Here is a 21582-nt window from a genome sequence, read left to right as displayed (position 1 = left end):
GGGGGGGTCCCCCGTGTCCTCACAGTGCCCCCGGTCCTACACAAAGACCCCTCTGTGCACCACGTGCGGTTCACCCACGCGGCCGCCGGCAAATCCCAGGATGGGGATTAACGGGAGCGGATTAAGAGCCTGGATCTGGGGGGGCTGGGGCTGCATAAGCTGCTATTAAAGGTTGGGGGGTCCGGAGCAAGGCTGTGACCCCCCCATGGCTCCCAAGACAGTGCTGATCACCGGCTGCTCCTCCGGCATCGGGCTGGCGCTGGCCGCGCGGCTCGCACGGGACAAGCAGCGCCGCTTCCGAGGTGAGGGGGTACAAGGGGGGACCCCCCATTGCCGAGGGTGGGATCCTGCGTGGGGCTGAGCTCCTGTGCCGCAGTCATCGCCACCATGCGGGACACGGGCAGGAGTGCGGCGCTGGTGGCCGCAGCGGGGCCGGCGCTGGGTACCACACTGCACATCAAGCAGTTGGATGTGTGTGATGAAGGATCCATCCGCGCCTGCGTTGACAGCATTCCCGGGAGGCACATCGATGTCCTGGGTGAGAGACCGGACACCCCCCCCATGCCATAGGGATTGGCTGTGCCAGGCAAGGCCCATGATGGGGACCCTCTGTGGCAGGGAGTCCCCATGGCAGGGACATCCTGCACCAGCAAAACCCTGACCCCCTGCACCAGGGACCCCTATTCTGGGGGCATCCTGCATCAGGGACCCCCATTCTGGGGACATCCTGCATCAGGGACCCTCTGTGCACTGGGGACAGCCTGTTCTGGGGCCCCCCAGTGCCCTGGGTCTGTCCATGCCAAGCATATCCCATGCAGTGATTGGGATGCTCCATGTCAGGGCCCCCCAATGCCAGGGGCATCTTGCACCAGGGACCCTCAGTGCACTGGGGTCCTCTGTGCTGGGTGCCAGGGGCCCCCCAAACCCAGAGCATCCCACAGTGGGCATCCTCTGGGCACTGGGGCCCCTCTGAGCACAGGGGATGCCCCAGTGATGCCCATACCCCCCAGTCAGCAACGCTGGGGTGGGCATGGTGGGACCCCTGGAATGCCAGAGCCTGGCGGCCATGCAGAGCCTCATGGACACCAACTTCTTCGGCCTCGTCCGCCTGGTCAAGGAGGTGCTGCCGGACATGAAGCGGCGCCGGGGGGGGCACATCGTGGTCATCAGCAGCATCATGGGCCTGCAGGGTACAGGGAGCAATGGGGCACCCCCAATGGGACTAACCCCCCCCCCCCCCAGCCCCTGACTGGACCCTCCCACCCCATCCAGGCATCGTCTTCAATGACATCTATGCAGCCTCCAAGTTCGCGGTGGAGGGGTTCTGTGAGAGCCTGGCGGTGCAGGCGCGGTGCTTCAATGTGGGGTGAGTGTGGGGCGGCACCGCCGGCAGCACCGGCAGCACCAGCACCGCCGGGTCCATGGGGCACGGAGGGTTTGGTTGTACCACGGTCCCCATTGCCCCGTCCATGGGCAGGATCAGCCTCGTGGAGCCAGGACCGGTGACCACAGAGTTCGAGACCAAGATGTACCAAGAAGCCGAACGCGCCGATTACACCCAGACTGACCCCGAGACAGCCGCGATCTTCACCCGGCTCTACCTGGGCAATGCCAGGGACGTGTTCGCCAGCCTGGGGCAGAGCCCCGAGGACGTCGCGGAGGTGACCGAGCACCAAGGGCTGTCCCCTGCCCACACTGGGCTGTTCCAAGGGGCATCAATTGGTGCTAATGGGGAGCAATGGGGCTGGGGCCCATCCTGAGGGCTCCTTCTTCCTGAGCTCCATCCTGATAGGGGCTGGGAATGGGGGTGGGATGAGATGGGATGGGGATGGGGATGGGAGTGGTTGAGGATGGGGATAGGATGGGAACTGGAAGGAGGTGGTAAGGTAATGGGATGGGGATGGAAATAGGGATGGGACAGGATGGGATGAGAATGGGATTGGGGATGGGGATGTGGTGCAGATAGGATGGAGAAGGGATGGGGATGGGAATGGGATGGGAATGGGAAGGGGAATGGAAATGGGAATGGGGATAGGATAGGATCAGAATGGGGATAGGGATGGAGGTGGATTGGAATGAAGTGCAGGTAGGATGGAAAGGGGATGAGGATGAGAATGGGATGAGAATGGGCACGGGGTGGGATGAGATGCGATGGACATAAGGATAGGATGGGGGTAGGATGGGAATGGGAAGGAGATGGAATGGGAATGGGGCTGGAGGTGCATGGTGATGGGCACAGCCCCGTCCCCACACACAGCACACGCTGCGGGTGATCGCGGCACCGCGGCCGCCGTTCCGGCACCGAACCAACGCGGCCTTCACCCCGATGGCTGCCCTGAAGCAGGCAGACCCCAGCGGCACCATCATCACCAGTGCCTTCTACCAGCTGGTGTTCAAGCACACCGCGGTGCTGCGGCTCGGCCTCCGCGCCATCCGCATGCTCCGATGGAACATCCGCAAGGTGAAGGAGGGCGCCCGGCTCCTGGGGCTCACATAGACCCGGGCACCGGAATGTGTGGGGCTGGGACCCGTGTGGGGCTGGGACCCGTGTGGGGCTTCACTTCCTGCTGCCGGCCCCAAATCCTGCTGCATTAAACCCCATAGTGGTGTTTTTAAGCAGTGCTGGTGAGCAGCAATGGGATGGGCAACCTGCACCCCACATCCATGGGTACACGGCACCCCGAGGACCTCAGGTTGGTCCTCACCCCAGGACACCACCAATGGCTGCATCCTCTGACCCATGGGCACTGCTGTGGGATTGGCAATGCCCCTGGGGGGGGCTCCGGGGTCACCCCCCCATCAGCATGGAAATGGGTGCAGGGGCAGGAGCAGGGTGCAGAGGGTGTGTGGTGTGTTCAAGGTGCATGGTGGGTACCAAGGGATGCAGGATGGAGGTGGGGATTAGGATGGGGTGTGTGCAGATAGGATGGAAAGGGGATGAGGATGAGATGGGATGGGCATAGGGATGGGATGAGAATGAGGAGATGGAATGGGAATGGGGATGGAGGTGGAGCTGAGGTGCAGATGGGATGGAAAGGGGATGAGGATGAGATGGGCATAGGGATGGGATGAGAAGAAGCAGGGGATAGGGATAGGATGGGAATGAGAAGGAGATGGAATGGGAACGGGGATGGAGGTGAAGCTGGGCTGCAGACAGGATGGGAAGGGGATGGGGACAGGAACGGGATGGGGATGGGGTGCTGATGTGCATAGGAAGGGCAAGGCCCTGTTCTCACGTGCAGCACAGCGGGTGCGGGTTGCACAGTGCATGGTGCAGGGTGCTGGGTGCTGGGTGCTGGTGCAGCACCAGGAGCAGAGGTGTGGGTGCCCCAGCTCTGCAGGGGGGGTCCCCTGCAGGGTGCTGCTGTGTGGGTGCTGCTGTGTGGGTGCTGCTGTGTGGGTGCTGCTGTGACCGCACCCGGGACATGGGAGCAAGGGGACCCCGCGCTCCTCAGACCCCATCCCAGCTCCCACCACACTTCCCAGTGCTCCCCCATCCCAGGATGGAGCGGGGCTGCCATGGGATGGATGGAGCTGTGCACCAGCTCGTGCCATGCACGTGGCCCATGCGAGCACAGGATGGGTGGAGGAGGTGAGGGGGGACCCACGTTTTGCATGACCCCCCCATAGCGCCGGGGCTATGGCAATGGTGCCGCACCTGCGGCTGTGCCGGTGACACCAAAGCGGTGGCAGAGCCACAACCTCCCCCCCCTTGCTCTGTGGTTTCTGCACATTTGAGTCACTTTCTCCGCTCCGGGGGGGCTGCACCAGCCCCCGGCAGCACCAGTATGGGGGGGCCCCATGTGCGGCTCAGCCCCCCCCAGCACAGAGCCACAGCCATGGGGAATGGGGCTATGGGGGGGCAGGACCCCCCAACAGGTACCCCCAGCCCCACAGGGGAGCAGCAATGGGGGTGTGGGTGAGGGGGGAGCAGGATCATTCCCAACATTCCTGGGGTGGCTTCGGCTCCGCAGTGGGAAAAGGGAGGGGGGAAACTGGGCTCAGGGCTCCTGTACTGGGGGAGGCACCAGCTCCAGCCTGGGAGCATCCTCCTGGTCCTGGAGCATCACCCAGGCCAGGCTGGACATGGGCTTGGAGCAAGGGGAAGGAACTGGAGGAGCTCTATGGTCCCCTCCAATCCAACCCATTCCATGGCTCCATGGTGCCCGTTCGGGTGCAGCCCAAGGGCTGAGGCTGCTGTGCCACAACCAGTCAGGTGCTGGGACTTTCCTGTCCCCGGTGACACCGGCTGTGACCGGGTCCGGGTCTGGCTGTGCCGCTTCACTGCCATGCAAATGGGGAGCCAGATATAGCACCGGAGGGAATGGGGCCGGAGCAGGCGGCTCCCCAGGGCTCAGCGAGGGGGCACCAGGTGTGACAGGAACCCACTGCACACCCATGGCCCCGCACAGGACCTGGGGCTGCAGAGCCACAACTTGGGGGGGCCAGTGTTGGGCACTGGGCTCTGCAGGGGGCATGGGTAAGGCTCCCGATCCACCCCCTCCCATCCCTTCCAATCCCATCCCTATCCCCTCCTATCCCTTCCAATCCCATCCCTATCCCCCCATCCCTTCCAATTCCATCCCTATCCCCTCCTATCCCTTCCAATCCCACCCCTATCTCCTCCATCCCTTCCAATCCCATCCCTATCCCCTCCTATCCCTTCCAATCCCATTCCTATCCCCTTCTATCCTTTCCAATCCCATCCTTATCCCCTCCAATCCCTTCCAATCCCATTGCTATCCTCTCCTATCTCTTCTTATCCCATCAAATCCTCTCCCATCCCATCCCTTTCCTCACTCATCCCCCATGGGGTGTTCCCATGCCCCTGCTTTGGGCTCAGTGGATCCCATCCCATGCTGAGGGTGCAGGATGGTGCCAGCTCCTCACCGGGCAGGGGGTGTGAGCCAGGCTGGAGCACTGGGAGCCGGAGGAGGTGTTGGTGGTGACTCAATCTGCAGGCCCTGGACCGCTCCCGAGGCGGCAGCAGGATGGGATGGGATGGGATGGGGTGGGATGGGATGGGATGAGATGGGATGGGATGGGATGAGATGGGATGGGATGGGATGGGGTGGGATGGGATGGGATGGGATGGGATGGGGTGGGATGGGATGGGATGGGATGGGATGGGATGGGGTGGGATGGGATGGGATGGGATGCTCAGGGATGCAGCTCAGCACCCGGCGGCGTCTGATGGAGTTTGGTGTGTGGCACAAAGCGTGTTTTGACATGACAGTGGAAACGGGTTCCTCTCTGCTCTATCCTCATTACAGCATATCAGCAGATAAGGATCTCCCTGTCATAACACCAACGTCTTCATAAAGCTGGGCTTAAGAGGGTTTGATTCCAGAAGGGGGGTGGGGAGGGGGGTGGCACCAAACCAGCTCTGCTGCAGTGCAGAGCCAGGCTGGGGCAGCAGCACAGCTCTTGGTTCCTGTGCTTCACCCAGCAAGGGAGGATGTGAGGGTAACAGGCAAATGGATCCCCTGACTTGCTGCTTGTCCCCTTTGTTACCCAAGCCTGTCCAGCCTCTCGTGGTACGTGTCAGGAGAGCAAAGCAATAAGCATGGACAACATCACCCTGCTAGGAGAGGTGCTGTGGGAGGATTGGTGGGAGCCAGGATGTGCCCATCTGGCTCCAGCCTCACCTATGGCAAAGCTGAGCCCATCCTGCAGCAGGTCCTGGTACGTGGGGCTGGGAGCTGCCTTCACCCCATAGACCTGGCCCTGGGCAGGTCATGGGGACTGTGACACCCGGGGGTGCAGGATGGAGCTTGGATCATGGCACAAGGAGCAGGTCCTGAGGCTGGGAGCAGGGCAGGGAACAGCCTCCTGCAGCCCCTTTAGGCACTGGAGCTGCTCTCAGGTCTCCCCTTCAGGAGCCTTCTCTTGTCCAGGCTGCCCCAGCCCAGCTCTGTCCCCTGGCTCCAGAGCAGGCTGGGGAGCCAAGGGAAGGCAGCAGCAGCCCCGATAAGAGAAGAGGAAGATGTTTCCTTCCTCATGTGCCAGCATCCCCCCAGTTTTCCAGCTCTGAGCACTGACATCACTTCTGCTTCCATAGAGTTGCACAATGGTTTGGTTGGAAGAGACCTTGAAGTTCATCCAGTTCCAACCCCTGCCATGGGCAGGGACACTTCCAGCAGACCACATTGCTCCAGGTCCCATCCAAGCTGCCTTTAACTGTGATGTACATGAGAGTTTATTGACATCCTAAAGAGCTTCAATCCACCCTGAAGCCCCAGAAGCTGCTTCCTTAGTGCTAAAAGCCACTTTCCTGAGCTGCCTCCATGCTCCTGCTCTCAGGCTCTAATTCATCAGTAAAGGAAGAAGCCAAGTGAGACAAGACCAAGCAATGATCAAGGAGAACCATCCACACCAAACCTTGTACCAAAATAACCAAAGCAGGAGCAGCACAAACCAGGCTCACAACAAACACAGGTGATTTCTATCCCTCTGCTTTCCCAGATGAGGTGATTTGCAAGGCTCAGAGCTCAGATTCCTGCCTGGGATGGAGCAGAGCTCTTTGATGGATGGGTACTGCTCAATGGGCTTCCCTATTGCCTTTCATTGGGGCTCAGCTCATGGGGTAGTGCAGTAGGATGGGGTTTGCCACACTGGGGGTGTCCCCATTGGGAAGCACATGGAGGGGCTGATCCCGGCACGGCGCCGGTGACTCCTGCTCTGGGGACACGGCTCAGGCATCACACAGCAGCTGAACTCATAAACCACAGAGACACTTTAATGAATGACTGGCTTGGAATTCCACAGCAGGATTGCTCAACAGCAATGAGGCTCCAGGCAGCGCCGGGGACGGCTTCTGGTGCAGCCCACATGGGAACCACGGCTGTGCCGGAGCAGCCATGGGGCCGCATGGGTCAGACGCTGAGGAAACCTCGCTCCTTCCTTCCCCACATGGCAGCAGTGCTGGGAGCACCATGGGGATGCTGAGGGCTCAGCTGGGCTGGGAGGAAGGCTGGAAGCCTAAGCTGGGTGTGATGGGAAGGAAGGGGTTCATCCGAAGAGGGATATCAGGGATGGGAGGGATCAGCCGTGTGGCACATTCGGTGCTGTGAGGACAAGTGATGCTTCATGGTGGGTGAGCTTATTCCTCTCTGTCAGACCATGGGGACTGCTGTCATCAGCCACAGCGTGTGAGCAGCTCAGCTTTCCCCAGGAACACAGGAGGGATGGAGCTGGGGGAGGATTTACACCAGGAGGAGCAAGGAAGTGGTCAAATGCTTCCCAAATCCATGGTGTTGATCCTTGGATGACTGTGGTGGAACTGCAGCCTCGCTCACAGAAGGGTCTTTGTCATGCCATGACATTGGGAAGAGCCAAGATCCACCTGCTCACAATGGGACACTGGTCACAGGGAAAAGGTCCTAAACCTATTCTATAACTACACATAACAGCACACAAGGTACAAACCAGTTCTCCTCACCCCCTTAGCAAGCTGGATCTAGGATCTAGCTCTTCCACAGCACTTGTGACCTTAAAACTCACAGAGGGAGAAAATACTTGAGCCCAAAGATTGAGCCCAGGCCAGAGGGAGGAAGGGAACTCAGCAGTTCTCAACCCTCCATCCAGGTCTCTGTACCCTCACGGATCACCAGGGATATGGGCACAGCAGCACAGAAGCATGCAGCTCTCAAACCTTGCAATGCAGGAAGTCCACCAGAACACACCTGGCTCCACACTACACAAAAATACCTTGCAAAGAACAAACATTCACTCAGCAGAACTGTTATCAAATCCCTATCTCAGCGCAGTAATGATACAGCTGCAGCACTGATTAGATTAAAAGAGCTATTTTCGAACCCAGCTTCAAAGTCAGGGTAAATACTCATGTTGCCAAACAGCACATTTCCCACCGAGGGACATCCCCATGTAAGAGCAGACGGAGCTGGTGGCTCCCACACACCCCAGGGCAGGTTCTCACGGTGCCGGTGACTCCATCACGAGCCCAATGCTGCCTCTTGGCACCCATCGGGAAGGAGAACCTGGGGATGTCCCCCCCATACACAGCATCCTCCTCGGTCCTGGTGCCCATTGGAAAGGAGGATTTCCCATCACTGACTGCACGGATGAGCCAAGCAGTGAGCTCATGGGGTATCCCATAAGGGTGTGCTGTGAAACCCCCATCCCAGGTCTCATGTCTCACTTTGCTCTTGCTAAGACACGTGTGGGAGTGACTTTGAAGCAGGTGAACAGAAGGGGAAGGAAAATGAAAGTGTGGTGGGGCCATGTGCTCTTTAAAACTGAGGGGAAAACCTTTGAAGAGGAGTTAATCATCCCTCCCAGTGTGTTCTCCTTGGTTCAGTGAGTTGAAGCCCATTGGGGTTGTAACAGCTAAAACAAAGCTCCTCCTATATTCCTGCTCCTACACATCGGACAGCATCAGCAGGGCATGAAACCCGTTTGAGCTGAGTTAAAGCACACATCAGGAAACACAAATGCACATTAAAAAAATAAAACCATCTAAAAATGGTTTAAAATGGTATAAAAAAATAAAACTTCATCTAAAAACCGGTCTCTGCTCCTGGGACGTCCTCAGTCCCACCCCGCACAGCAGAGATGCTACAGGACACTGACTGCTTGCAAAGGAACGGGTCAAAAGGCATCACCTGCCCCATGACTCTCACTTTAAAACTGGCATAGAAAAATACACTCATGAGCTCTCTTTCTGCTACTGAAAACCCCACGAGCCTCCCCTCTGACCTTGTGGATTGGGTCCCTTTACTTGAGCCCTACCCGGTGCTCTCCTCGTGCTATGTGCGATGAGAACTCATAGCGGTCGTGGCTCCGGTACCCGCAGACGTTGCACTCGAAGGGGTCACGGAAGCCGTGGCAGCCCATGTGGATGGTGAACATCACGTAATCCAGGAACAGGACATGGCAATGGTCACACCTGTACACCCCGATGGCTTCCCCCTCCTTGTTGATGACCTTGAAGGCATCTCGTGGGCATATGGCCGGAGGCTTGAGGATGTCGTATGGCCTCGGGAAGTCCTTCAAGGGCTGGAGGCCGTTGTGGGTCTGAGCAGGGAGCATCTGGCTGGGGTGGAAAGTGGGATTGTGCCTCTCCTCGTGGTTGCTGTCGGTGTCTGTGGAGTCTTGGCCGCTGTTGTTGGGGGAGAGGCCTCTGTCTGAGGACAGGCTTTTGTCCCTTAGGTGGGGATGGCTCTTATCAGCATCCTGCGAGGTGCCATTGGGCACCTCAGCACGGGTCAGTGCAATGGGATACAGGCTGCTGATGACTGGGACCATCTCGGAGGTGGGAGCTGGTGGTGTCTGCACGAGAGGGCGCAGGGCTTCAGCCCCCAGGTAGGTGATGGCGTTGTTTATGGCCTGGTCCATCATACGGCCTTGCATCACATCGCTTTCCTTCTCATACATGAAACTTGGGTTATAATTGACATCAAAACTGTGGCGTTTCTCACCTGCAAGAGAGGAGAGGCATGAAGTCACCTGGGTGGGTAAAGGAGCATTTAGGCTCCATGAGGTCTGTTTTAAATGGCAGCAGTGTCTGGAAAGCAAAGAGGTGTGAAATGTTCTCTGCTGAAAGAGGCTCTTCACACACCCAAGCAGCTTTTGGGGGCGAGAATTGGGGTTTGCTCATTTTCTAAAGCTCAGGCTTGGAAGCAAAATAAACCTCATAGAGGAGGAGGTGAGGATGGTTACTGACTGGGAAACATCAGATCCACCAAGCTTTGAGTTACGGTAACTCAGATAGTGCAGATGTTTATCAGTCACCTGTCAACACCATGACTCAATGGATATGAAACTCATGAGGTTTCACTGCAGAGGCAGAAACACAGGAGCTCACGTTTCCCTTCTAAAACACTCAGAAAGGTGAGTGAACCACAAGTGTGTAACTGCTCCCAGGCCTCACCAGGACTTCACACAGAAGGAAACCAGAGCTCAGAGCATGTTTGGGTGAGTCAAACCCAGCTCCAAGAGAATGAAAATGTGAACAAAAAGGCAACAGAAGTGAAAACAGATATTTGGGACTCCCTGTGAATTTGGGACTCACTGTCATAAGAGACTCAACACACAACATATGATCTCTGAGGCTCTCCCGTGCTGTTATCCCCACAACAGCCCATTCCATTGCCCTTCAATTCAAGGTTGTATCACATGAAATGCAAACACCCAAAAGCTCTTCTGACACAGTCCCATTGATGTGTTGTGGTGCTGCACACCTTCCAAAGGCAACAACACACCAGATGCAGACCCGGCTCTCCAGTGTCCACTGGTCAGCAGAACATCTTTCCTCTTTGCCTGCCTCAGTAAGCAGTGCTAAAGCTTCCCCCTTCCACATACACACATGAGCCACAGCCTGGGACCTGCTCTCGTGTCCTGGTTGCTCAGTGGCTCTTCACTTTAAACCACTTTGGTTCTGCAGCCTGGTGAGGTGTGGACACCGGGAAGAGGGAGGGACCCTGCTCCCTGCCCCCTGCTAACCAAAGCAGCCGTTCCTCATGACACAGCAGGGACAGAGCTGTGTGGAACCGTGTGGGGCTGCCCTAACACTTGTACCACCACCAGGAACAGGTTTCTACTCTGGTCTCTGGGAGAACTCGTTTTCAAGAGGAAGGAACAGAAGTCTGTGGGTGAGATGCTCAGCTGGGTACACTGCAGGGATGCCCTGACTGCAGCAGTCACCTTGGCTTGCACCAACTGAAGATAGAGCCCTATGGGTGCTCTGGAGAGCAGTGAAACCACCAGCAGGTATCGAGCTGTTCTGCTGGGCTGTTTTCTCTATAAGTATCTGTTCATTAATCAAACCAGGAAGTACAAAAGCCAAGGCTTGTACTTTGCTCCGTACACATGCAAAACATCCCCAGCAAAACAGGAAACCCATGAACTTCCATTTAAATCCTTGTTCCCTCAGCACTAAGGGAATAACTGAGCACAAGATCTGTGGGACAAGGCTCTGAAGAGGGTGTAGTGCAGAGGTTAAGAGTCAAGTAGATGGTTTGCTGCTCTGTGTCCTTACTTCAGACTCACTATGCACACGAGGGAGCTCCTGCAGATGAAAACGTGAGAAATGAAGTGGGCAGAACCCCTGGTGCTTGTATGAACCTCTGCAGAGCCCTCAAATAATGACACAGTCGGGTTTTATTCCCTGATCAATGGCCTTCATTCACAGAACTGAGCCTAACAAAGATGCCTTGTTAGTACTTGTCGCTATCCCTCCTCCCTGACAGCATGAAACATCAGCACCCATTCCAGCAATGCTGTTTCCCAAGAAACCCCAAAGCTGCCCTGTTAGATCTGTGCTCCCACACAAGCAGTTCAGTCACTGGAGTCACAGTGGGGTCGGACAGAGCCCTCTTCCCAAGGATACTGCACTTCCCAAGGATAAAAGGGACTGAGTGATCTTTTCACATGTAACTTAACAAGAACCCTACAGGTTCAGGAAAATCACTTTAAGTTTCACAAATCAGCTATTTTGTTCCTGGGTCCTCCAACTTCTGCACAAACCCCTCCCCATGGTGCAGCATGAGCGCAAGCCATCACCCCAGCGCATTACTGAGCTCCATCACGTATAGGATCATAGAATCATAGAACAGTTAGGGCTGGAAAGGACCTCAAGATCATCCAGTTCCAACCCCCCTGTCAGAAAAGCATCAGTGCCTTATGGTAACTGCTAGACTGGTAAAGCAAACAAGAAACACGCTTCACTTGAAGTATGCTGGGTGTATGATTAATGAAGCACATCAACACTGAAACAGTAGCCACTGTAGACCAAGGTAGGGTGAAGCTGATCTCTGTGCTAAGGAAAAGGAAGCTAAAGGATTTTCAAACCCATTTGCATTAGTATTACTTTCTGAATCACAGCAGGACATGTAAGGCTGAAGTCACACAGTCAATGGTTTCAGTATGAAGTACCCAAAGGCACTCACATGGAGTGGTACTTCACTCCTGTATGAAGAGGTGAGCTTTTTAGAGCCATACTAAGATACCTGAATAAAAACTAGCAGTTTCCATAGATGAAAGTCCAGTGCTACCCATAAATCCACCCAGAGCTATGTTACCTTCAGAAACCAGACTGGGTTTAGGTCTCTATGGATTCAGCAGCATTCCTGCACCTAGGTCCTCAGCCCATCCCCTGATCCCTGCCTGTGTGCTCAGCCCCATGCTCCTTCCCTCCCCAGTCATGTGTGTGAGCACCAACCACTGCTCAGGCCCCTGCACCAACCATAAAGCTCATGGTAAGAAGAGCATCACTCAGTACCTTATATGCCCAAGCAGAACATAACCAAGGCATTGCTAGTACGAGTCTCATGTACCTGCTGACTAAGTCAGGTCTTTACTCAGGACACAAGAGCTGCATTTGACTTTCTTAAAGGGTGAGTTAATGAAAGCAGCCCAGCCAAGAGGATCAGGCGTTCACTGGAGCACAGAACCTGCCAAACGGGTATGTGAGATCCCCAGCATGTAAACCTCTGATCAGAGGAAATGAAATGCAAAGAAAATACTATGGAAACATCCTGTTGCTTAAATTACCACAAGAAAGGATCTGATATTTTCTGAATCGTAGTCAAGTTCAGCAGCAGGATGACTAACAGGAATCCAATACTTTTCTGTCTCTAGGCCTTATTCCACACGTGCATCCCACAAGTATCCTGCTGACCAGACAGAGCACTTTGCTCTTAACAGCATGGAGCCTTCCTGGGAAGAGCCTAGCAGAGAACATTTCCAACACACAGGTACAGGAAACAGCACATGGAAGCCCATCAGAGCTCTGAATTGCCTACACAGACAGACACACAGCACAGCAGTGGCTTCCAGCCACTTTAAGCATCTATTCTTTGTATTTCAATCACCCCCTGCAACAAATCACTAAAACCACATCAGAATCAGCCAAGTTACTTTATTTACACTCTTTGGTACTAGCTTAGGTTATAAGCTCGAGCAGGAGGTGTGAAAGAAGCAGAGGGTTTGTACCAGCAGTAACCGGCTCACGCACATTCAACTGTTGCACATGAAAAGGGTTTTTGTTCTTACCAATAAACTTCTGAGGCATTGAGCTTTTTCTCTTTGCCACGTTGCTCGCTAGCCTGTCCAGCACAAGGGCTCTTTCACTCCCCATCTCTGCCTTGATGTGCCTTCCCTCCACGCTCGCTACTTCCGACATGCACCAGGAAGACAAGAAAAAGACAAGAACACAAAAGTAGGTGAAAAGGGCAAAAAAGGAGAAAGAAATTAAAACAACAAAGCAGGGGATGGATGGTTTGATCTCCGGCCTTGGCCACGGAAACAGTTGGGAGATCTGATGTCAGCTTGTTTTGCTGCTTCTGCTGCTCTTGCTCCTTGGGCACCGGCTGCGGTCAGTGGAAGCAAGCGCAGCAGCAGACACTGATCTTGCAGTCCTGAGCTCATGCAAAGGGAGCAGAAACCATGAGACCCAGTATCTTCATTAGCAAGAGGAAGTGCAGAATCAACTGGCTGGAAGGGTTGGTTATGAAGTGTAGCTGGGGATACAGCCTCTGCTAGCCTGTCTTTCTATTCTGAGTAAGACCAGGACACCTGCAGGCTGCCACCATGCTCCAGTGCTGCACAGAAGACATTCAGTCCTCTTGCCACACTGCTTTAGGTATCACTCACACTTAGAGGTCTTCATTAACCACTAAGAAACTGGCACGAAACAGCAAAAATGATTAAAATAACAAAACCTTTCCATAGTCACCTCCCCAGGTGCCTTCATCACTTCTTTTTTGCCCTAAACACCCTCAGAATGCTGCTCCCTGGCACGAGATGCTTTAAAGCTCATCACAACCTCCGTGATTTCCAGTTTCAGGAATCTCTGCCCCATACATCCCTCACCATGGGGCCACTGACAGCTGAAGGATCTCACCATTTTCCAGTCCCCTTGAGCCGTGCTCACCAGTGCTCACCAGTGCTCACCAGAGCTCACCAGTGCTCACCAGTGCTCACCAGTGCTCACCAGTGCTCACCAGAGCTCACCAGTGCTCACCAGTGCTCACCAGTGCTCACCAGTGCTCACCATTTCACGGAAATGACTGCTTGTTCTCACCTCAGGGAGGCTGCACAGGCTTTTGAGGTGGATCAGCCACCTCATATCGCTACTACCAGACTAATACTGAGTGTAACTGCTGTGGCTGCCCCTGAAAGCTCCCGCTCGCCTGCAGAGCAAGCAGCACTTGTGGTGTTCTTATATGAACAAGTAGCACAAAGGGTTCCGGTGTGGTGGAACTGGACACGTTGCAGGAACTTGCCCCTGCCTTTAAGAGCTGGTGTTTAAGGAGAGGAAAGCAAAGGCAAGGCAGGGTCATTTACTTTCCCAAGGTCAGCTCTCACTGTGAATCCTGGTTGCGTGTGATTGGACCTTTGCACCTGAATGTATGAAGCATCATGTAGGTAAGAGGGAAGGAATGCCAGAGGAAAGTGATCCAAGTGCTTTGGTATCACTGCAGTGCTGTTAAATGCAGTTTCATGATGTACTGGACTTAAATTGCAGTTTGGCCAGTACAAGAAGTGATAAAACTGCAGCATCTCCCTGGAAATGCCAAAGTCACCCTGTTTATTACTGCTGCTATTGATACCATATGAGTTACAGTCAGCACCAGCCTCAGCCAGAAGCATTTGGTAATGTTTGTTCAGCATTTTGAACATGTAAAGTGCTTCAGAAGCACTCGATGCCACAAATACTGCCTCTGAGTATGACTCAGGGTTCACTTCAGCCCTGTTGCATCAGGCTGTAACCCCATGATGTACGTGATAACCAGACTCACAGAGGGCATGCTCAGGGCCTTAAAGGTAATAACATCCTGCCTTCCTAGGCTGATTTTGATTCTAAATTACTGTAGGATGTTTAAAGACTTAGAATAAATATAACTTACATTATACTTAGCATGAATATATTCAGTAGCTGCTAAAAGGCATCTGCTGCCAGCCTGAAATACCAAGACACTATGTAATAGTTGACATAAAGAGGAGCAAACCATCAGATTAAGCCAAAACCATAAAGGAAAGTGAGGTAGCAGAACATGATCATCCCTTTGGATTCTGGCCAGAAGCTCTGGGTAATTCTTGGGGATCCTGTGATGGGATTTGTGATTTAGGAGCTTCTGTTTGACACTCATGCTCCAGGAACATGGACTGTGCTTCCTGAGCTCCTTGTATCGTCTGCAGTTAGAGGCTGAACTATCCCCAAGGCAGAAAGCTGTCAGCTTGTCAGATGGCTGCACAAAGCAGTTGTAATTTGAACTTAAACCCCCCAGCAACCCACAACTGCCCGCACAAGATGATACAAAGAGTGCTGTATATTCCAAAACACATAAAGAAACACAGTCCATCCATGTCAGAAGGCAGCACCTTGGTCCCTGCCATTCCTTTGTGGTTCTTACTTTGTTCTTCTAGTTCCTCTTTTCCTCAACCTTTAACTTCATGAGTTGCACTTAAGTTCTACTCCAGCTTTAGTTTCACATTTTCAGGCTCTTCCTCTCACTAGTGAAGCTCCTGGAGCCTCATCAGCCAGCCCAGACCCAGGCTGGAGTCAGATGCAGTGTCAGTGACTTGTCAATGGCATTTTAAGTGTCATTCCATCAGTGTCAAGAGGGCAGGCAAGCAGCCTCCTGCAGAGGTACCAAGAGTCTTTACTCAGAGGAGACAGTAACTACTGACCTACATAAGATGCTCTGGGACAGTTGTAATTATCAGCTCCCAGCTTGATGTCTCTGCCATTTTATTTAAGGGCTGAGAGTCTTTTCCTTACATTATGATTTCCTGCTCCTTGCTAACAGCCGGATTTCTCCTCAAGAGAAAAACCATCTCCATTTATGGGCCACAAAAGGTCTTTGACAACAGCTTCATGGAGCACCCTGAGGGAAACGGTCTCTGCTCGCACTGACACACAGGTGGTTATGCAGGTTCCCTCCCACAACACTGCTCTCTGCCCAAAAGTGAACATAAATGATCTCCCCACCTCTTTCTTTGGGACCATTTATTAAACAGTCCAAGAATAATATTCAGTATTGAGGAAACATTGGTTTTAATCACTCAAAATTCTCTAAGGACTTCTCAGATAGAAATAACCAGGCCCTGTCTCCCTCTTCAATTACCTGACCCACTAATACCACAGTGTTCCTTGCAGGAGTAGGATGAGGTTTAGTTCCAGTGTCCTGGCTGCCTTTAAATCTGGGGCATTGCCTCCTACCCAGCCAACAGTGATTGCAGCCCCAACTCACCACCACCAGAGCAGTGTCTGTGGTGCTTCAGTCACTGCTGTCTGCCTTGGTGCTGTGAACGTCACAGTCCTGAGCTTCTCTTTATGAAGCATTTCCAGAAGAGGATCTCTGTGCAGATGTGATTCAACATGAACCATAGAATCCCAGCTTGGATTGGGTTGGAAGGGATCTTAAAGCTCATCCAGCTCCAACCCCTGCCACTGGAGCAGCTGCTCCAAGCCCCTGTGTCCAACCTGGCCTTGAGCACTGCCAGGGATGGGGCAGCCACAGCTTCTCTGGGCACCCTGTGCCAGCGCCTCAGCACCCTCACAGGGAACAGCTTCTGCCTAAGAGCTCAGCTCAGTCTCCCTTCCAATAACCTGATAACACTGTAATTAGATAATATCTAACCTAAATCTACATGAATGAGTACTTATGTTTCCCTGTAATGTAATGTTCTCTCTGAGTGCATGTCCCTCTGCAGACACCCAGAGCGGATACCCTCCTTCCAGCCCAGGGCACGAACACACACAATGATTTAGCTTCTGCTGAACTGTTTCCATGCTGTGGTTTCTGTCACCCCAGAAATGTGAGTGTCATTTTTAGAACATGTGGGCATTGCTAACAAACCCCTAAAGCACAAAGCAGAGCTCGAATTAGAGGCATTGCTTCCTGTAGTGCTTCTATGTGGTCACTCAATAGTGGAGAGTGGAACGGAGAGGTGGGTTCTGGTGCAATGAGAACGATGCGACCAGAGATGACTATCAGGGACTGAGCAGTGCTCTGACAATACTGTTACATAAAACTCTGTTCAGAGGTATTTCCACACCTGGAACATGCAAACCCTGCACCACAGAGTGACCAGAATGGTTACTACTGGTGCCCTTTGGTATTGCCATGAATTATTGGATGATGGAGAGTGTGCTTGAGCTCTACATGAGAAGGATACAAGGACTTCAGGGAAGCTCCCCAGCTCAAAGCGATGTGGATAAGGAAGGGAATGGTCAGAAAGCAAAACGCTCACTAAACACAAGCACAAAATGCTACATTTAGGGGAAAATCAAATCAAAAGCACTAAATGAGCTCCTGAGGCCCTTTCCCTCCTTCCCACGCTCGGGCTCTGTCATCTAACAGAGCTGAGAGCAGAGAATGGAAATGCCTCAGCAAGACTGGGGTTCCTGTTTGTCACAAACCTCACTGCTCCACTAAAACCAGGCCTGCATTTCTCAGATGCAGACCTCAAGGGCAGGGGGTACATTGTGTCGTACTGGAAATTCACATTTCCTCTGTGTCATGCACAGAGCACATTCTGGATAAGGGAAATGTTGCTATTCTGAAATGAATATTGACCATGAGGAAGGTTTCAAAGCATCAATCTGTAGTAGGTATCATGTTTTCCATTTTCACAGGGTATGGACATCTCTGAGTGATTGCCACCATGGGAGTATGTGCTGCACCATCAAACCACAGTCACAGTGTGTATGGGTTCTCATGAAACCCAAAACTTGCTGATGCTCTGATCATCATTCCATTTTACTACAAAAACATGTCATTTGCTGAAAAGAGTTCATGGAAAACTATAAACCTCAAATTTCTTTAAATCATTGTTTCTTTATGGAGGTTTGTGAGTATGCATGTGGCCTAAGGCCTGACACACCAACCTGCTCACTCTGCACATGGTAAGGACTCTGGTACCCACATGGTTACCGTTGTGTATCAACAGGTCTTCACATTGGTTTTTAGGCCTGGCTTGTGATGAGCTTGACAATCCTTGCTTGATAATCACCTCACTAAATGCAGTTTTATGTTATTGTCATTATTCAAGGGCAATAATGTTGTAATTTTTGTAATGTTGTCATCTAAGTATATTTTCACATTTTAGTTTTCTTCTGTGAAAACTCAGTTTAAACTTCTCCTTGGAAAGGAAATTCAAGCTCAGAACCTGGAAGCTCAAGTCCTCCAAGTTATGGATGCTCCAAAGACGGAGCAGCTCTGCTCTGGAGCCAGGCTGAGAGAGCTGGGCTGGGGCAGCCTGGAGAATGCTCCAGGCAGACCATGCACTGAGACATGTGAACCAGTATTGTCAACAGCCAGAGGCACCGACTTAGCCAATAAAATAAGCCAGGAAATAGCAGCAATGTAGGAATAGTTTACATTACTGTGAGTGTCACCTACAGAAATGCCGTGTGCAAGGTGGTTTAGATGCTCTATCCACAGTAACTATGCAATGAAAAGGTGATTGCAATAGAAGCATCCTTTAACCAGTGGCCTGAGGGATGCATTAAACCAGACCCTTTCCAGAGATGCTGCAGCCCTTTAGGCTCCTGGAAATGACCACAGTAAATCTGTTCTCAGGCTGCCCATTAGCAGCTCACCAGTGCCCTCTTGTACAGCACTGGGATGTGCCACCCCCAGAGCCACTGCAGTGGGACACTCACCAGGCTCACACACACCAGTGGTCTGCAGGTAGGTCCGGCACCGCTCCCGGTGCTCCTCCAACGAGCTCCTCTGCTTGTAGCTCCTGCCGCAGAACTCACACTTGTATGGCTTCTCCACTGCAACAGGAACAGTGCAGCATTAATGAGCATCAGAGGCTCCTGAAACACTGGGGTTCAGGGGTATCATTGCTAACAGCATGAAGTCAGCGCTTAGAAAATGCTTTAAGTTAAGTTTATGAGGACTGTGATCATCACAAGGGTGCAACCCACCAGGCACAGAGCTCCTCTTCACCCCCTAAACTCAGCACCAGAAAGAAGAGGATTTAGGATTAGAGCCTGTTCCTAGGAGCTCAGGTTCCTGGAGCTTTACTCTAACTGATGGCTTTTCTTGGCCTAACTTCCTTAGGGAAGAGCACGGGTTCTGCTGTAAACCAGGGCTGCTGCTGTCCCAGTTGCCTCACTTAGCTCCTGTCTATACAGGCTTTTCAAGGGTTTCATGACACTGAAGAACTTAAGCCCACCCAAAGCTATATGTGAGCTTCATTTAATACCCAAAGACACATATTGTGAAGTGAATGACGTTCCTAATTCGTTTAAGTTAAAGCAAACCTGTTTGAAACTCAAGATACCCACACAGCCTTTCCCAGTGCCCCATAGACAAGGACTGGCAGCACCTTCTAAACTGTCTCATGACTGTTTTGTGACCAGACATCCTCTAACACACCCAGCCCTGTACAGCACCAATACAACCAGCCTTGCACTGGATACTGTGCTCCCTGCTGCCAATGCAATTGCTCACTTATGATGTGATACACCTGGAGAGATTTTCCTTCTCCCATTGATGACTTCAGTCATCACAACCACATGGTGTGTTTGAAGCACGATGGTTTTAGTGTGTGCTGGTGGGGAACAGTGACCACCACTGTGCTGGGGCTTGGTTAAACCAGAGCCTCATTCATTCCTGTCAGATAATCTCGTTTTTAACTTTGATTCTTTGGGAGGTTGAACTTTTTTGCCTGTGAAGTGCAGGGCAGAGATAACATCTATCACTTAGAATAACTGTTCTGTGTCTAGGTCCTTGTGTAACACAGGATATACACAAAGCAAAGAGGAAGCACAGCCTGGCTCAGGGGGAACTAACATCAATCAGTTTATACCTGGCTTGTTATTCAAGTCACCTCAAGTCTGTGCCTCGGTTTCTCCCATCTGGAAATGGACAGAACAGGCTGCCCATCTTGGGAAACACCCCTGGCATTTGTTGAGCACGTTAAGACATTCAGATGAAAGGCACTACACAACAGCAAGGTGTTAACTGCCAATAAGCTCACGCTGTCCTGAGTGATGCTCTTAGAGCAGCTCAGGATAGGAACAAAGGAAGTCCCAGCAAAGCAGCCCTCAAACATGGAGCCTGGTGGCTTAGCTGGCTCCGAGCCCTGAGCCGGCTCCATCAGCCCAGCAGGCAGGTGAGTGCTCACTGCTATTTGCTGACTTCTCCAAACCAGACCGGCTGAGCCAACCCTGCTGATGAGCTCTTGCTTCTCCACACCTCGTGTCCCAGTGACACACATCTCAAACACACGAAGGGCCTTTGAAGTCACTTACCAGAATGTGTCCTTAAGTGACCCGTTAGCGCATCCCTCCTTTGGCAGGCATAACTGCAAAGATGACATTTAAAAGGTTTTTCCCCTGTGTGTAGTTTAATGTGGCGGAGGAGGTTTCCCTTCTGAGTAAAGGAAGCTCCGCACTGATTACACTGGAATGGCCGTTCACCTTAAAATGACATACAAAAAAGGACATTTAATGGTTATGTGGGTATCACGTTTATCCTCACACCCTTTCCTGCTTGGAAGGGGAAAGAATGAGATATGGGATCAATTTCTTTCTATAGAAGCACACAGAGCCCTTCCGTTGCCTTCAGTGGGAGTTACTGCAGCTCTGGTGTCAGAGCTTCTTGTAACATATGTAGACTATGGAAACACTGTGCAGTTTCTCCATGGAAATAAGTGTTCTGGAGGAGGAGGATTCCAACAAGCTAGTAACTTAGAGAAAAAAGGTCTTATCTTACTGCACGTTGAAACCCAAGATGCTCACTGGTTTGTTGCCAAAGTATAGTACATAGAGGAATACAAATACAGACTGGAAACGGCAGCACAAAACCAATGTAACTTGTGTTTTGTGTCTAACATACTTCAGTTACGTAGTGCCTTTCATCCAAAATCCTTAAAATGCCCCACAAACACACTTTGACTGAGGTTTATCCTGATAAGAGCAAAAGGGGGTAAAGTGAGGCACAGAAAAGTGAGTAACTTGCTATAGATCATGTGTGGCATCAAGGACAGAAGAAGGAAGTCCTGATTCTAGCATCCTTTGACAAAGATAAATAGTCTAGATTACAAATAATTCAGTAGTCAGCTTTACAAGAATAATAGAGAGATATTTACCAGTGTGGCTACGCTTATGAACCATCAAGACATTGAGGCTAATACAGGCTAATCCACAGATATCACAAGTCATTTTTCCACTAGCTGGCCTGATGTTGTCATATGAACCCGAATGTCTTTCCAGTTTAATGCTGTCATAGTCATTATATTCTCTGGGATAGGCGTAAGGCAGTTCAGATTCTTCAGGGGTTTCCATTGGCTCTGAATGTAAAGCACTCTCCTCTCTTTCACTGTATTCACCTTTCACTTTAACCACATCATCTGCAGGTAAAACAAAGCACAAAAGTGAATGCTCATTTTTAGGCACAAGGAAGTATCTTAGAGGAAAAGAACAAGTATTACAGCAAATGACATTATCAACCTTCCTGAAAGTTGTATTTAAACCCCCAAAGATGAAGGAATGCAGCTGAGATGTGAATCTTCATGGGTCACGTACACTTTATGATACTCACAGCAAGAGAACCTTTAACAACACTGCCCTGCCTGTTATTTACCATTGATGGAGAA

General features: G+C 52.1%; 2 protein-coding genes across 6 annotated transcripts in view; one reads left to right on the top strand and one right to left on the bottom strand.

Moving 5' to 3' along the window:
* Positions 1-117: 117 nt before the first annotated feature.
* LOC101881276 (retinol dehydrogenase 8-like) lies at positions 118-2549 on the top strand. The gene is made up of 6 exons (XM_034070226.1): positions 118-302; positions 377-538; positions 1011-1190; positions 1273-1366; positions 1478-1661; positions 2258-2549. The coding sequence occupies exons 1-6, from the start codon at positions 206-208 to the stop codon at positions 2495-2497; spliced, it is 957 nt and encodes a 318-aa protein (XP_033926117.1). The 5' UTR covers positions 118-205; the 3' UTR covers positions 2498-2549.
* Positions 2550-7990: 5441 nt separating this feature from the next.
* The window catches only part of IKZF3 (IKAROS family zinc finger 3), a 29708-nt gene continuing 16116 nt past the window's right edge, over positions 7991-21582 (bottom strand). For 2 of the 5 annotated variants that reach the window (XM_034070353.1, XM_031044033.2), the window contains exons 4-8: positions 21076-21336; positions 20237-20404; positions 18635-18751; positions 13015-13134; positions 7991-9440 (exon numbers count right to left, since the gene is read on the bottom strand). In XM_034070353.1, coding sequence (XP_033926244.1) covers positions 8737-9440; positions 13015-13134; positions 18635-18751; positions 20237-20404; positions 21076-21336 — 1370 coding nt within the window. In that variant the 3' untranslated portion in view covers positions 7991-8736. The remainder of the gene's footprint in view (positions 9441-13014; positions 13135-18634; positions 18752-20236; positions 20405-21075; positions 21337-21582) is intronic. The other 3 variants (XM_034070354.1, XM_031044036.2, XM_034070355.1) reach the window with 2 other exon arrangements.

This window comes from Melopsittacus undulatus, chromosome 17 (genome assembly GCF_012275295.1).
Source record: "Melopsittacus undulatus isolate bMelUnd1 chromosome 17, bMelUnd1.mat.Z, whole genome shotgun sequence".
Lineage (NCBI taxonomy): Eukaryota > Metazoa > Chordata > Aves > Psittaciformes > Psittaculidae > Melopsittacus > Melopsittacus undulatus.
The sequence above is the reverse complement of the archived record's forward strand: the minus strand, read 5'-3'. Positions and strand labels throughout refer to the sequence as shown.

Bases quoted from the DNA above. Each gene is read 5' to 3' on its own strand.
- LOC101881276 (XM_034070226.1), top strand. From the start codon at position 206: ATGGCTCCCAAGACAGTGCTGATCACCGGCTGCTCCTCCGGCATCGGG. The intron at 539-1,010 runs GTGAGAGACCGG...CATACCCCCCAG, and splicing joins GAGGCACATCGATGTCCTGG to TCAGCAACGCTGGGGTGGGC. The intron at 1,191-1,272 runs GTACAGGGAGCA...CACCCCATCCAG, and splicing joins CAGCATCATGGGCCTGCAGG to GCATCGTCTTCAATGACATC.